The sequence below is a fragment of the Manis pentadactyla genome, chromosome 11 (genome assembly GCF_030020395.1).
Source record: "Manis pentadactyla isolate mManPen7 chromosome 11, mManPen7.hap1, whole genome shotgun sequence".
NCBI classification, from domain to species: domain Eukaryota; kingdom Metazoa; phylum Chordata; class Mammalia; order Pholidota; family Manidae; genus Manis; species Manis pentadactyla.
Window position 1 is genome coordinate 21,412,052 of NC_080029.1, and position 17,297 is coordinate 21,429,348.

The following is a 17,297-nucleotide window of genomic DNA, read 5'->3' on the forward strand; positions in this document are numbered from 1 at the left end:
GAAGAAAAGCTGGGGAAATAACTTTTCTCTTTGTCATCTACCTCAGGGAATAAAGCTCTATGTTTTTCTAGACAAGTCTGTGTCGAGCTAGCTTCATTGTAGGGCCACCCACTGAGCCTGGGATCCGGCACCCAGGGTTGTATTTGCCACCGATCCCTGCTGTTCTTGTCTAAGGGAGTGTTGGCCGGAATTTCCCAGGTGAAGGCTCTGTGTTCCTGCAGCTGTACTGACAAACCGGGGTAATCCCAGATTCTCTTGTCACAACTGGACGGTTTCCATGTGGAACAATGCTGCCCGCTCCTTACTGAAGCAGCCCAGATGGTTTGGACCCACCTGCCGTGGGAGTCCTTGGCTGGTACTTGTAGCAGCAGTGTCTGCTGTCTAGAGGCCGCTGGAACACCCATCTAGGCAGGCTGCCGCCTTCAGCTGTGCGGGTTACACAGCGTGCACTCCGCAGACGCTAGCCACATAGATGATCATGCAGATGAGGTCCTGAAGTCCAGTGTGGTGTCCCTGCCCCCAGTACCTCTTCTCACTAGGCATTTCCAGACCACTAATGCCCAGGATCCAGCTGGCCATGCTGCTTCCTGTGTCAGGCTAAAGCTCAGACCACTACTTCCTTTTCCCCCCAGATTTCTAAGATCCCCCTTGCTTCCACTTTCATTCCTGAATGCCGTGACCACAGGAATGAAATCAGTAAGTTCTTGCCTTGTCTGTTTACCAGGCTAACGTCTATTCATCCTTTATGAGTAGAAATATTACTGGTAATAGATAACATTAATAGGGTCCTTACTATTTACTGGGCTAAAAATCTTACATGCTGCATCTTTTTTCATCCTCACAGGACTCTTTGAAACCAGTAGGTGAAATTGAGGTCTGGAAACCTTGTGACATTCCCAAACTCTGTGAGTTAACAATGGGCAGCTTGACTTGCCTGACTGCAGAGCTAGGACTCTGATTCACCATGCAGTTTGTCTTCCTAAGACCCAGGTTAGATAGAGCCTCTTCCAGGAAGCCTCCCTGGCTTCCCCCAGCTCCATCTCTGCCCTGTAACCTTTGGTCCTCCCCCATAGTAACCCCTGCTGTCATTCAAGTTCAGGCACTCTGAGAGATGATGAGAGGAAAGACCTATGTTCTTTCCTTTTCCTTTCTTCCTAGGTTCCTAATATAGTAACGACTGAAGAAATTCCAAGATGGGATTAAAAAAATGTTATGACCTCTTGTATATTTGCATTTAACCAAATTAAAGCTTTTACACATAAGATAAAGCCTCATACACATAGAAACCCCCAATATAATATAATTTTGCTACCCTACAAGATAGCTCTAGGAGTTATAAATTATATTCATTGAACTCTTGATGCAAAGTAGTTTGGTAATGGGACATGAGTTTAAAGTAGTAGGCATCACATCTTCAGTCATTTCAGTGTTCCTGGTGACTAAATGCTTTCATTTTTAATAATATTTAAAATCCTTCATGAATATGAGGCCATTGGCTGATTGGCCTTTCTGGATTCTGTGTCATCTATTTCTCTATCCTTAATGTCTGGTACAGAGTCAGGGCTCAGCACATGCTAGGCTCTTAATCCCTGTTGGTTGGTTGAATGAAAGAGTTCATGAATTGTTGTGAGAACTGTCTCCAAAGTCAGAATGATTTGGGTTGGAATCTGAGCACCACCATTTGCTAGTGCTCCAACCTTTAACAAGTTACTTACCTTCTCTAGCCTCAGCTCTGTCATCTCTAAAATGGTAATATTATTGATAGTACCTACCTCAGAAGGTGGGCTGGAGGAACAAAGGAGATGATGTGCCTCACCTCTGGGATGACAGAAGTGAGTCTGTACGTGGATACTGCCAGGGGCCAGGGTGGCAGAGGTAGGAGATGGGCCTGTGGGCATCATTATTAGTAAAGTGAGAGCCACTCCAGTTCTTCCTGCCCTGTGCCTTTGCTTCCCTGACCAGTCACAGAGAATGACTGGCGGCCCAGGAGACTGTCAAAGCACCTGACTTCGTTCTCAGGGCCCTTACCCTTTTCCACATTGCACAGCTTGATTGACACCAATATGCAGCCCTTACTTTTTGAATAATGCCCTGCAGTCTACAGTGCACTCTCACCCATGTTTTTTTATTTAATAATTATTGAGAATCATGAAAATGCCTGTGGTTTCAGGAAATTCCTGCCTTGTTACTACATGCCTGGTACCTGTCTCACTCCTCCTGATGGCTGAGTTATCACTGAGGATATTCGCTTCTCTACTGACTGAGTCCTAATTACCAGCATTTTCATTTTTTTCCCGCCAAACCTGGGTTCAAAGAATCTCATAGAGAATTTCAAACTCTTTTCCTGTTTTTGAGCAGCTGGAGGTGGCCTGCTTGTCCAGGACCTCTGCCTTCCGCATGCCCTTGTATTGAAGAGCAGAGCATGGTAGTGCTCGCTAACTTGGGCTCTCTCCTCTTTTCTGTCCATTTGGAGTCACAAGGTCCTGAGACTTGGATGAAGCTTAATAGTGCTGCCTCCACACTGCCCAGGCAAGTGGGGGCACTGATCACTATTTTCTTTGGCTACCATCTTTCTCTAGATGACTGATCCATTCCAAATAAAGATGACTTCCCAGTATAGGTCTCCAGCGCTGAGGTCCAGGCTTGCATATCCAAGTGCCTAGTTGACGTTCCTCTTGAATGTCTAATAAGTATCCCAAATGCATCATATTTAAATAATGTTCATTTTACCCCCAAATTCTGACTCTTCCCCTCAACCACAGTCCATGGCAGTACCATCCACCCAGTCCTGAACCAGAATCCAGGAGTCACTATTCCGTCCTTGCCCACCTTCCATCTGGCATCCATCAGTAAGTCCTGTAGACCCTGCCTCCAACATGTATCTCAGTAACATCTCTTTCTTTTCATCTCCATTTCATTGTTCCAAGTCTGATTCTGGTCACTATCGTGTTTTGTTTTGTTTTTTTATTGATAAAAGAAATAACCACTTTAATTTTCAGTGCTTCTAACATTTGTTTACAATTTTCATTTTGTTTGTTTACAGTTGACTTGTTTCATCCTTATCTTCCTTGTGTTGGAGATAAGCTCCTTGAAGGGAGGCTCTGTGTCTCATTACTCATTTATTAACATCCAGTTGGATGGATTGAAATAAATATCCTATTTTTAAAAAGGAGTTTGACAGCACAGTTCACAGTCCGTTCTGCTTTCCTTTCCTATCTTTTTGATCACTTTCTCCTCATCCTGCCTCTAACACATTCCAGCACATATCCTTTATTGTTAGGAAGAGTCATTGACATATCATCATCATTTCTGCTTCAGAAAGCTGGCTGAATGTTCACTGATCTCTTGATGTTCAAACGAAAGGTACCCAAATTGTTCTTTAACTTTTTGCACTGAAAATGATCACCCTCGCAGCCTTGTCCCATATCTCTGGAAAGGCAAGCTAGTTTTGTAGTGGCCTGAGAGAGCAAGGCAGAAAAAGAAATTAAACCTGGAGAAAATGCTATGTAATATTTTCCAAATATATTCCAAAGTGCTACTTGTATAACTTCGTGGGATTTTTGCTTTTTCTTTTTTTAATTTATTCCCTCCTAGGGGTAATAGTTGATTTTAGTTGAAGCTCAGTCTCTTATCCTTATTGGGAAATTATTTTAAGAAGGCTATGTCTAGGCCCTCAACATTGTGAGCTCTAGTCTAAGTTCTCCCATTCTTCAGCTGCTATATTGGCACAGCATGGATGGAGTATGACAAGAGTTGGCTCACTCTGCTCTTGACCTGAACAGGGTCTCCTCAAGTTTATGTCTGTTGTTGGCAGAATTCAGTTCCTGTAATTGTAGGATTATAGTCTCATTTTTCTTGCTGCCTGTCTGTTGGGTATCACTCTCAGGTGCCGGAGTCCACCCTCAGGTCGTTCCCCCATGACTATCTCAGCAAGAGAGAATCTTCCTCTCATACTTTGAATTTCTCTGACTTCTTCTTCTGCTACCAGCCAGAGAAAACTGCTTTTGGTCTCCTTATCTTAAGGTCAGATTAGCAAACTTAACTGCATCTGCAGAATTCTTTTTGCCATGCAATCTGACATAATCATGGGAGTAACACTAGGGTGTAGAGATCATGGGGGTCATCTTAGAATTCTGCTTGCCCCAATTTATCTCTCCTGTTTTATCAGTTAGAATGGCATTCATCTACATATATACCGAAAACCTGATTATAATAGTGTAAACAAAAGTATAATTTTTAAAATATGGCAGTAAATACAGAGATGAATGATTATGGATACTGGTTCAGTGGTTTAATGACATCAGGGCCAATGACTCCGTGATTGTCTTAGCCTGTCCATGTGGTTGTAGTGTGGTTATCATAACTCCAGCACCATTATGTCCATATTCAAGACAGGAAAAAAGAGAAAGTGAGGATTGGGACTGCATGAGTGATACCTGACTCCTTCATTGGGAATGCAAAGCAAAACAAAACAAAGACAACACCTCTCAAAACTTTGTATCTCACCATACTTCCAATTGTGTCTCATTGGCCAGAACTTGGTTGGTCAAGTGGCCACCCCTAGGTACAAGGGAGGCTGGGAATGCAGAATGGGAATTATTGTGATTGGCTCAACCAGTAAGGACCCATTCTTTGGTGCTGGATGATGAGAGGCAATGGATGTTGGCAGCACAGCTTATCATCTATTATACCTATTTTCTGCAAGACAGAATGTGATGTAGTGGAAAGAGTACAGAATTTAGAGTCAGGAGACTTGTGATCCTGTTCCAACTTTGTCATGGTTAGCTGTGTGACCTTAGACTAGTGAAACAATCTCTCTGAGCCAGTTTCTTTTTCTTTTTCTTTTAATATCATTAATGTACAATTACTTGAACAACATTATGGTTACTAGACTCCCCCTATTATCAAGTCGTACCCACTTACCTCATTACAGTCACTGTCTGAGCCAGTTTCTTAATCAAATGAGAGATATATCTGCCTTACTGATCTCAGGGTTATTATAAAAATAAATAGAAATAATCCATACATTTTTCTGTGTTCTGGAAATATATATTCATTGTAATTTTTGTTAAGTAATTGGTATAAAAGTAAGGGTTTTTTTTCATTCCACAAAATATATGTATATATGTATGCACTTTAAAAATATTTTATAATCTCTGAAATTAAATGTATGTTTGCAATCTGTGGCATCTTAGCTTCAATGAAACATAATGAAAATAGTTTGCTAAGCTTCTTGGCAAGTCTTAGGGTTATACCCAGGAAATATGACCACCCCCGGGACTCACAAGACTATTGTAGACTCCTAGGAAACTGACATCCTCATGATGGAACGTCTAAAGTGATGAATTTATGGCTCTAAGATACAGACGAAAATACCCACGCCAGTTCCCTACTTTCATGCAGGCAAAATATTAGTATCCCTCTACCAAATATGAATCTGAAGTGAGCCAAGGTGAGCTTACCAAGCTGGAGTAAACCAGGAACTCCTAAGAGTTCAAGGTACTAGAAAGTGTTTTGCAAAGTTTACATGATCACAGTCATTCACTGAATGTGACAAACTTCTCAGATACCTAGAGACATCATTCAGGAATAAACCAAAAATCAGAGGCAGCCTGTTTTTCAAGCTAAGTGTGACTTAGATCCTTGACTCTGAATGTGGAGCCGTGGAATTGTTGGATAACACAGCCATTAAGATTGTTTACTGTGAAGAAAAAATCACACAATAGCATATTTCTAATGATAACCTTGGGATATACATATATACATGCATGGTCATATATATTTGTACATTTATGTTTTTATATATATGCATGTGTTTAAATGCACACTCAAATAATATGACTTGAAAGGGGGCAAAAACAGACATCTAGGGATTGGGGATTATGGTGTGTGTGAATGAAAGAGAAACAGTAGGGAGTTAGTTACAAAGAATCATGGATACATACTCTAGTTGAAATATGACATATGTTTTGGAGGTTTTTTCATGTATGTTTGACCTGAGGCTGGAGCATTCATTCTATTCACTAATTTCTGATGGAAGAAGAGTGGTCCATCACTTTTATTTATTTTTTAATGTTCAGAGCAGCTTTATTTTATTTTATTTTATTTTTATTTTGGTATCATTAATCTACAATTACATGAAGAACATTATGTTTACTAGGCTCCACCCTTCACCAAGTCCCCCCCACATACCCCTTCACAGTCACTGTCCATCAGCGTAGTAAGATGCTGTAGAATCATTACTTGTCTTCTCTGCATCACTTTTATTTTTAAAGAATAAAATATTTAAATGAAAGAATGAAAGAAAAAATGGTAAAAAGATAGGAAAAACATACAACCAGGGGCACTTACCTTTTCCTTTAGGGAACATCAGAGCAACTGTTAATTCAAGTGTGTGTGTGTGTGTGTGCGTGTTCGTCTTCTCCAGTGAACTTTGTTAGGTTTTGTTAAGGTGAATTCTGTTCTCTCATAAAGAATTTGGAAGAAGGAGGAAGAGAAGGAGTGCTCCAAGTTCTGAATTTGATTTAGGTCTTTGTCACAGGGAATCAGGCCTTCCAAGCTTCTGTTTATCCTGGGAAGTTAGGAAGCAAGTGACATGTCCTTGATAAGGAAAAGGCTGAGACCTTACTTTGGGGTTTAGAATTGGCAACGGGATCTAGTTTAAGATGTTTCTGCATAAACCACAGATGGTTGGATAGTGTTTGCCAGTAGCCTCAAAACCCAGTAAGTGGATGCAGAAGTTTTCAAAATACTTATCTAAGTTGATTACATATGGCAAAGAGATATAAGAGGAAGATGGTTAAATTCTCAGATTTAAAAAACCTCTTTCAGCTCACTAACCAAGCATGATATTATAGAGCATATCTAACCTAACAAAGTAAAACATTGTCTCAGCTCTGAGCTGGGTGGAATTCATCCATATAGCTATATGAATTACCCCTTTCCTTTTTATATGATTTGTGTAAGTTTTATAGAACTTCCAATTAATATTTCTAGGACATCATTTTAATATTACCCTAATTTTGATGATCTGAACTGCTCTTTTTTTTCTCTTTTTGAAAATGAGCGCAAGTCAAAAAAGAATGTTTTAGGGGAAGATTTCCAAGTCTGGCTATAACTGATAAACCAGTTCTTCTGCAGGAAACAATCATAAAACTGGACATAATGTAGGAGATAATTGTTTTCAGATATTGGTCAACAGAAAGCACGATATTTCTATTCTGAGAGAAGGAAATTCATGAGGTGAACCCAGCAGTCACCTTAGCTCTCTTCCAAGGGAGAGTTTCTGGACTGCAGTGTAGTGTGCTGGATTGTACTCTGAGCACAGCATTCCTGCTGAGCTAAGGAAACAGATCAGAGTTTGGGGCAGTTGAAGCAGCTGGAATCTGCAGGGCAGTGCACTAGAGAGTAGAGAGTTGCATGGGGTAGGGTGGGACAGAAGTATGTCTGACTGTACCCTGGGAATCCTTGGCAGGGCTGTTATCACATATATAGAGTGAAATCATCTGAGATTTACAAAAGGGGTGGCTCCAGGGCTGGGAATGGTACAGATACTAGAGGTCAAGCAATACTGGGAGACACTTGTGATCCGGTCTAGCCACAGTGGGAAGGCCTTAATACCTTATTAATATCCCAAGCATCCAGAAAAGACACAGAGAGTTTGTATCTTAGGGGTAAGTACCATGCTTTCAAGCAGGGTTGGTAATTATTATTATTATTATATTTTATAAAAGCTAACTAGTAATCATTTTAGGCCATGTGAGCCATATAGCATGTGTTACAACTACTCAACCCTTCCATTATAGAGCAAAAGCAGCCATAGACAATATGTAAATGAGTGGGCTTTGTCTCAATATAACTTAGTTTATAAAAAAGGGCAGAGGGCCAGACTTGGGTTGTGGCTGTAGTTTGCCAACCCCTGATCTAGAGTTAAGCCTACTAGACTCTAACAAAGCCTAGCCAAAGACTGTCCAGATCTGCAGTGGGGATTGAGTTTGAAAGTTGAGCCCTGAAGTACTTAGAGGGCCTTAGGAAATATCTTTGGCTTTTCACAAGTCCATCCAACAAAGTTGAAGACCAATGCCATGCAAGAATAAGATGAGCAGACAGTTTGTCCTGGCAAAAATCAACTCTGCAGAAGGAAATCAAATCCGGAGTGTCTTCAGTGTATCATCAATAATTATTAGGTATGCAAAGAAATACGAAATTAGCCATAGTAGGAAAAAAAGCTAATAGAATCTAATCTCCAAAGGGCCTAGATGATGAATTTGGCAAAGTCTATAGAGCAGCTATTATAAATGCTTTCAAAGAGCTAAAGGAAAATATTGTCACAATGAGTATATAGACACGGCATCTCAGCAGAGAAATAGAAACTATAAGAGAATCTAATAAAAATTTTAGAATGGAAAAGTTGAGTAACTGAGATGAAAATTTTATAGGATGAGCTTAATAGGAGAATGAAAATAGAAGAAAATGTCATGAACTTGAATACATATCAATAGGAGAAAAGTTGAAGGGGACAGAAAAACATATTTGAGGAAATAGTGGATGATTTTTCCCAAATATAATAAAAAAATAGACATACAATTTCAAGATACTACACAAACCTCAAGTATGATAAGTTTTAAGGAAATCATTCTTAGACATACCTGTGCCAAAAACCAAATATAAAGAGAAGTGTCTGAAAGTAGTTAGAGAAATAAGATAAGACAGCAAAATAAGAATTATAGCCAGCTCCTCATCAGAACAGTAGACCAAAAGACAAAATACTCAAAGAAAAAAAAGTCACCTCAAATTCTATAACTAATGAAAAAAGTCCTTCAAAAATAAGGATGAAACAAGTAATGGACTGTTGTAGAGAAATATTGTTTGATAGAAATATAGGGCAGGACATACATGTATTACTTTAAAAGTTAGAAGAAACTGGTGAAGTAATTTTAACAGTATATTTTATTTAAACCAATAAATTAAAAATATTATCATTTCAGATGTAATCAGTATAAAATTATTAAATATGCTACACATTTTTGTGCTGTTTGAAATCTAGTGTATATCTTATACTTAAAGAGCAGCTCAATTGGGAAACAAAAGCAAAAATGAACAAATGGAACTACATCAGCAAAGAACACCATCAGCAGAACAAAAAAGCGTCCTATAGTATGGGAGAATATATTTGTAAATGACATATCTGATAAGGGGTTAACATCCAAAATATATAAAGAACTCACACACCTCAATAAACAAAAAGCAAATAATCCAATTAAAAAATGGGTGGAGGATCTGAACAGACACTTCTCCAAAGAAGAAATGATGGCCAACAGGCACATGAAAAGATGCTCCACATCGCTAGTCATCAGGGAAATGCAAATTAAAACCACAATGAGATATCACCTCACACTGGTTAGGATGGCCAACATCCAAAAGACAAGGAAGAACAAATGCTGGTGAGGATGCGGAGAAAGGGGAACCCTCCCACACTGCTGGTGGGAATGTAAATAATGTAAATTGGTTCAACCATTGTGGAAAACAATAAGGAGGTTCCTCAAAAAACTCAAAATAGAAATACCATTTGAACCAGGAATTCCACTCCTAGGAATTTACCAAAAGAAAAAAAGATCCCAGATTCAAACAGACATATGCACCCCTATATTTATTGCAGCTCTATTTACAATAGCCAATAAATGGAAGCAACCTTAGTGTTCATCAGTAGATGAATGGATAAAGAAGAGGTGGTACATGTACACAATGGAATATTATTCAGCGATAAGAAGAAAACAAATCCTAGCATTTGCAACAACATGGATGGAGCTAGAGGGTTTTATGCTCAGTGAAATAAGCCAGGTGGAGAAAGACAAGTACCAAATGATTTTCCTCATCTGTGGATTATAACAACAAAGCAAAAACTGAAGGAACAAAACAGTAGCTGACTCACAGACTCCAAGAAGGGACTAGGGGTTACCAAAGGGGAGGAGTAGGGAAAGGTGGGTGAGGAAGGAGGGAGAAGGAGATTAAGGGGTATTAGAATTAACACACATAATGTGGGGGGCACAGGGAAGGCAGTATAGCACAGAGAAGACAAGTAGTGACTCTATAGTATCTTACTACATTGATGGACAGTAACTATGTGGTATGTGGGGGGAACTTGATAATAGGGGTGAATGTAGTAACCACAATTTTACTCATGTGAAACCTTCATAAGATTATATATCAATGATACCTTTAAAAAAAAGTCAATTTGGACTAGACAAATATTAATAGACACTTGTGTCTAGTGGCTGTTGTATTGGAACTGGATAGCACTACTTTAGATCGGAGAGAAAGGAAGTAGACCCATTGCCCTATATTCAAATTGTGTATCAAGCTATCTTAAGCAGAGCATTTAAACTGAGCACCCTAAAATGTTTACCTGCTCAAAAGACCTGAAGTGGCTACCTCCTATATGATAAAACTAGTCAGTTTGTATGTTCATTCACTCATTCAGCCATTTCCTCAACAAACATTTACTACATGCCAGACCCTGTTCTAAGAGTTGGAGACATCAACAAGAAAAAAGATGCACACAGTCCTTTTTTGAGGGAGCTTATAGGCTAATTGGCATAATAGTCCCATTAGCAAATCATTTCATTATAATTTGGTAAACAAGTATAAGTAAGATACTGTCAGCACACAGAAGATATGAGGGATGAGAGACAAGTCTGATTAGTGGGAATCAAGTCTAGAAGTGTTTTGCTTAGAACTTATCATACTTGAAGTTTGTAGTATCTTGAATTTGCATGTCAATTTTTAAATTATATTTGGAAAAAATTGCCCACTATGTCTGTACTCTTGACTGATCACAATCAATAGAAACTGATTTTGGCTAACATCAGGAGGAAAGGGTCTCAGCATGGCACATTTTTAGGTTTTAAGACCACTCTGGAGCAATAGATTGGATAATAGGTTTGGGGGAGGTGATACTGAAGGCACTGAGACGGGTGAGAGACTTAGTAACTATGAGGGGCTGAAACAAGGCATTGGCAGGGGGAATGGAAAAGATAGTTTCAAGAGTTTAAACTCATTCTGAAATTTAGAGCTATCACTCTTCATACCCTTTCTTTTCCTGTGCACTCAATACCACTCCCACCCTCTTCAGATAAACAGACCATGAACTCTCTGTCAGCTAGACCTGCCCTTCCTGTTCTTCCTTCCTAAAATGGCTTCGCCCCTCTACTCTTTTCCTTAGAGCCCTACCTTCCAACTTAAGGTGTAGCTCGTGACCACTTACTACTCAAGACCTGGGCAGTCTCTTAACACCCTTACTTTCTGCTGCCATTGTTTTGGTTGGTAACCTGTCACAATAGATAAGAAAGCCTATTGTATTATTTTATGTCACTGTCATACCTCCCTACAATCTACTGTGCACTACGTGAGGTAAGAGATGCTGTCTTGTTCTTCCTGGTACCTTTGGGCCCTAGAATGACCCAGCACAGAAAATGCAGTGCACATTCCTAATGATGCTGGCCCTGACTGTGTCAGACAAACGGAGGTCCTTCTGTTACTGATAGCTTCCATCACCAAGCTACTGCTCAGCACAGTCTGAGGAACATTAATCTCTCATATGCACATTTCTTGAGTCACTCTCTACTCTTAAATCTTCAGCAGCTTTCTGTTTCCTGCTGAAGAACTCTTCTCCTCAGCCATTGAGGCCACCAATACTTTCCCCCCACATTTCCCCAGTAGATACTTAAGCTCTCACCAGACCCACCTCTTCACTGGTCCAGAAACAAGCCCCATGAATGTCTGATTCTTAATCATCACTTACGCTGATCCTGCATCTCAAGAATGTCCTTATTGTTCCTGTCTGGTGATCCAGATCTAAGGATGTCCATCAAATCCAAGAAACCTGCCAGGTCCCTGGTTCTAACCCTTGTAGAGCTCTCTGTGGCTAAATAGCATCTCCAGTGTGTCCTCCAGGATTTGTTCTGTTTGCTATTCTTTGTATCTTCACCTTCCCAGTTAGATTTCAAGCTGTGTGAGGGTCGCCATCTCAAAGGGAGCCTGGTAACATTGTAGACACATAGGGCTCTGGAGTGCACATTACAGGATTGATGTAAGACAAACCTACTTCTGTGACTTTCACCTTATCAGCCAACTGCATTCTGCACCCCTAAATTTTAGCATAATGTATGCTGAGAAAGAAGCTTCTCTCTACAGTGGCAACCCAGAGACTTCATTGAAACTTTTGAGCATCTCTTGCTCAGTCCTGCTGCTGATACTGAGTCACTACTCATTTGTGATGATTCTAAGCCTCATTTTATGATTCACATTCTAAAAATGGGGTGAGGTTTTTATACAGAAACCAATTCCAGTGTGAACTTAGTTTCAAAATTATTGGGTTCCTCTGTGGTTTCCAGCTTCTGGCCCAGTGCTCAACAGCAGAGTGTTGTGTCTTATTGGATGTGGCTGTTTCACAGCAGATACCTAGAATTAATTTCACAGGGTTATGCTGGGGGTTGCCTGTAATTAATTTGTTCCACCAGGCTTTCCTGGACCACTCATTTTCTATAACCGGCCCATATCTGGATCTGAGATGGACAAGCTAAGGAAGGGTAGATTGATCTTTGGGGCTCTTGTTTCATTGATACTTTTCAGAGCAGAGCAGTAGTCTTGGCTGTCAGCCATAATACGCCTGTGTCTGTAAAGAGGAGGTTGATGCTTGATGCTTCCCTTCATATCTAGGAGAACTACTCTAAAAATGACTGAAAAGGGAAATTGCTAAAACCTGAGTGTGGAAATGACAGAAATGGGTGGTTTCATGAAATTTGCATTCTAGTCCCTAGACTTCCACTAACAAGCTGTGTAACTTATGGCAAGTAATTTAACAGCAGCAGTGACGGCTCTCGCTGACATTTATAAAGAATTTGGAATGAGTCCTGGCACATGGGAAGCCCTCTGGCAGGTCACCTGCTGTTATCCTCCTTATTACAGAGGGGCTTATTGCTCCCAGTACTAAGCACTTGGTTATGTTATCTCAGCCCTTAAAATTACAAAGTGTGTTTTGCTTTTCTTGCTCTCCAGGGGTGGATGAGGCTTAAAGACTGTATGGGACGCAGATCCAGACAGTCTAACTCGCAGGCCCATGCTCTCAACCTCTCGCTACACATGATTTTGGCTTCCATTTTCTTATCTGTAAAACTTGAGAGCTGGACTATTGGTCATTTCATTAAAACCTTAGAACTCTAAAATTTCTAGGCATTTTCCCTGTTACCTTCACTCTTCCCTTCTCTGCCTCTCCGCCCCCTCCCCCATGCCTGCTCGCGTGAAGGCCACTGGATTCATCAACACGGGATGGGCAGGGTGTTTTCCCCGCTGAGCTGTGACACTGCACGTGTCAGCACGTGGACTGGTATTGTGGCTTTTTTGTTGTTGTGGGACATGGTTTACATGAGCTGTTGTTGGGAGTGGAGGAATCTGACTCTTCAGTTTTACTGTACCATCTCGATCTGCAGCCATCACTACACTGAGTGACACTAACATCTGATGGGCCTGGAGAAAGGCTGTATGGGAGAAGCCTGTCGGCATCAGCTCTCTGGGGCTGTGTGTTCTGCGTGGTTGTTCGGTGAGATCTGTTCTGGAGCACTGCACTCTCTAGGCTGTTCGGACACGTCTGGGCTCATCATTGGTAAGGATCTCAGGAGAGGGCTTGGGAGAGAGATCTCTGGGCTCTCCCTCCTCCGTACATCTGGGTACCCCTGCACAGTTCCGCAGAGGGGCGTTCCAAAGATTGTTTCATTATGGTTCCATCTGACTGATGTTTGTAAAGGACTTTAGTTGGGAGAGAGTCTGTATATATTCTCTAGTACTTTTTTGTGGCTGTGACCCAAAGATGAGAGTGTTTTGGCATGGGCTAGGAGTTGCATCCATCATTTCCTAGCTTGGTTGAGTCTAACACATCTACTTGTTAGGGCTCCACCTGAGCGTTCTGTGGGTGGAATCTTATTACGGAAAAAAAAGAATCCATTTGTCACTGTTCTGGGATATGTGAATTCTTTCACTTAGAAGCCTGGAGGAAACACCTTACAAATTTTGCAGCACCAAACAAGGACCTGGAAATGACTTATCCAAGAAAAGTGTTGGATAAGTCATTTAATTTCTCTCAGCCCAGGTTTCTTCGTCTGTAAAAGAATTATATATACCTGTCTTACCCAACTAAAATGGCTGTTGAATCAAATGAAGTATGGTTTGAAAATATGTTTCTGAGAATTACAACTTGTATACAAACAGTTGTTTTTAGGAGGTATTATACAGCAAAATTAATTGTTTTAATTACCAGAAAAGCAAAAGCTATTAAATGATTCTATTCAGATTATCCCCACAATAGATTATTTACTGCAGATAAAAACCTGTTGTGACATTTCCTCAATATTTCCTTTTTATTGTGCATCAGTTAAATACTCTGATTTAAATTGTTCTAGACTAAAATATTGTGAGTATTCAGTTAATGAGAACTGATATTGTTCAAAGTGGTTAGTAGGTCTTTTGTGGAAAAACATGAATTTTGTATTAATTCAGGTTTTATTAATTTACTACTAAGATCAAATGCTAGGTCCAAGTTGTAGATGGAATTAATAGTACGAACAGAATTACAAGTTTATTAAGTATCCTTTCTTCTATGTACACAGAGCATAATTGCAATGTGAGTAAGGGCTAGGCTTTTGCATACTAGTTCAAATTGGCCTATATTGAAAGTGTGTTTTTTTAATTCACGTTTTTCAAATATTTAATTCAAATGTTCCCTACCCCCTTACTCCAAATGAACAAGACGACTCCATTTCTGTTTTTTCTTGATTCGTAAACCATGCTTGGAAATACCATCTGGAGATGGCTGAGTTTCTGCCAAAGATGTAAATCAGGCTTCCAAAGAGCTACCTGCCTAAGGCAAGAAACTGCACTGGTTTAATAGGAAATAACATGCTTTTATTTCACCATCTGGTATAAGAAAGTAAAAGTACTTTGAAAAGTTTCAGTGTTTGTTTTATAATAATGGCATATATTATAAATTAAAGTATTTCCAAAATATAATCATTGGGGAAATTTGGGAAGATAACTGCTAATATTTTTGTGTGATTATTTACAAGTTTGATGTGAAGAATTTTATCAGAGATCTTGATGCTAAAGGCAGATATTTCCATAGAGGAAGTGGGGGCAAGAAAAGGGCAGAAAGAACTAAGGCAGATGGGAAACCACCCAGACCTCTTTGTGGGCAGTGTTGCAAGCGCTAGACCTGAGTGTAGACTGAGTATAACGCAATGGTTATCCTTTCTATTTTTTATTTTTTTTTAAACAGATTTTTGCTTGGAAGATTAACTCAAAGCAGGAGGGGCCAATCTGTCTACATTCTGAATACAGCCCTCTGCAAGACCCCCATAACAGATCCTAGGCCCAAGTCCACCGTGCTACCGTACCTCTGCCCTTCCCCAGACATCACTCTGGGGTCTACCTGAGGCCAGCAGTGTGAAGATGACCAGCACGTTCCTAGCATGACGACCTTGGACCATGTGATCGCCACCCACCAGTCAGAGTGGGTCTCCTTCAATGAGGAGCCTCTCTTTCCTGCCCCGTCCGAAGGTAAGGATTGCTTTCCTTTCCTTAGCAAAAAGATTGACAAAGAACCATAGCTATTCTCTGTAGCTTCTACTTGATCATTCTGTGGGATCTTACTATGGAAAAAAGCCATTTGGTCACATTCTTGAAGTGCAGGTTCTTCTACTTGGAAGCATCTTAGGGCCCCAAAGAAAAGTGCCTGAAAACTCCAAAAGTATCAGCTGCTTTCTTCCAAGGAACTGACACTTCATATTTAGAAAATACTTTGTATCCAGCTTTTTAGCTTTTGCTCTCAATGGCAATTTGGTTTTTCTCAGTGTAAAGCATAGTTGTTAAGGGGGATAGGCTTGGGCTCCAGTCCTGGTTCCATCATGATTGAGTGCTATGCCCTTGGATAGATTATTTATTTAACTTCTCTTATTGGTAGTTTATCTGTGCAACAGGCATAGTCACAGTACTTACCTCATGGTGGCTGTGAGGATGAAATGAATTAATACATATAAAGAACTTAGAGTAATGCCTGGCACATGGAAGGAGCTCAGTAATTGCCATCCACAATCATGATGGAGATGGTTAAATTGGCTCCTGGAAACTGATGCTCAGGGGTAAAAGTCAAAGTAGGACATGGTAGATATTTGCAGAGCCATGTCAGCTGGTTGTGTTCTACCACAGCTGTGAACTGAAATAGCCTCAGCTTCATTTACAGTACCTGGAGTGTGTGAGTTTACAGGTGTGATGTCCAATGTGGTAGTGATTGGTTATTGAGTCTTTGAAACGTGGCTGGCCCGAACTTAGATGCACTTTAAGTATAAAATACACTGAATTTCGAAGAGCTCATGTAAGTTAAATATTTCAACAGTAATTTTTACACAAATATGTGTTAGAATTATATACATTTGCAACATACTGAGTTAAAATATATATTATTCTTAATAATTTGGCTTCTTTTTTAAAAATGTGGCTACTAGAAAAATTATGTATGTGGTTCACCTTTTATTTTTATTGGATAGCGCTTGTCTACAGGCTTTGGTTACTTGCAGGTGGACTAGTTAGTTTAGCTGGTGATGAGAGAAAGGAGTTTCATGTTGGTACTCTGCATTTTTTGAAGTTTTTATCCAGTAAAATTGACACCTGGTGTGCAGTTGATGGACTCTAACACATACACAGATCTGTGTAACTACCCACCACCACAAACAGGATATAGTTCTTTAAAAAAAAAATGTTTGAAGGCTGTTAATTGTTCGGGACCAAGAAAGTGATAGAAAGCCAGGGGAAGAGCCTTGGTGCCACGTTCAGCTGATCACTGGTGCAGAGTTCCTACTTGGTGGCCTGTAGATATGTAGCTTGGACTACAAAGAGTTCAAAGTTTGAATGTCTTTAATCCAGACAGAAGCTCTCCTTTTCAGCCATAGTCTCCACCAGTCCCTATTGCCTTATGCTTTTCTCATTTGACTCAGTTACATTTCTTGCTTGGACTTGGAGGCATTTTTGTTGGAGACCCTCAAGCACTGGAGTACATGCTGAGATAAGAATAGTGAACAAGACCCCCAGGCTCAGCCTGCCCAGATACTGACTATGGACATGCTGAGGTTGTAGTTTTTTACACATTTTTAGGAAAACACTCCTTTGCAGAGAGGTAGATGGGTGTGGCTGTTTCTTCACCTGAACCCACTGTAATGGTGAATTGTGTGGTCACGCCTTGCCCGTAATTCGTT

General features: G+C 40.2%; 1 protein-coding gene across 9 annotated transcripts in view; it reads left to right on the forward strand.

Moving 5' to 3' along the window:
- The window catches only part of STON2 (stonin 2), a 149,670-nt gene that overhangs the window by 16,501 nt on the left and 115,872 nt on the right, over window positions 1-17,297 (forward strand). For 8 of the 9 annotated variants that reach the window (XR_008992432.1, XM_036882140.2, XM_057488242.1 and 5 more), the window contains one exon: window positions 15,326-15,606. Coding sequence is in view for 8 of the 9 variants with exons in the window: in XM_036882140.2 (XP_036738035.2) it covers window positions 15,519-15,606 (88 nt within the window). In the remaining variant the exon portion in view is untranslated. Of the gene's footprint in view, window positions 1-13,487; window positions 13,661-15,325; window positions 15,607-17,297 lie in introns of all 9 variants that reach the window. The other variant, XM_057488240.1, reaches the window with a different exon arrangement.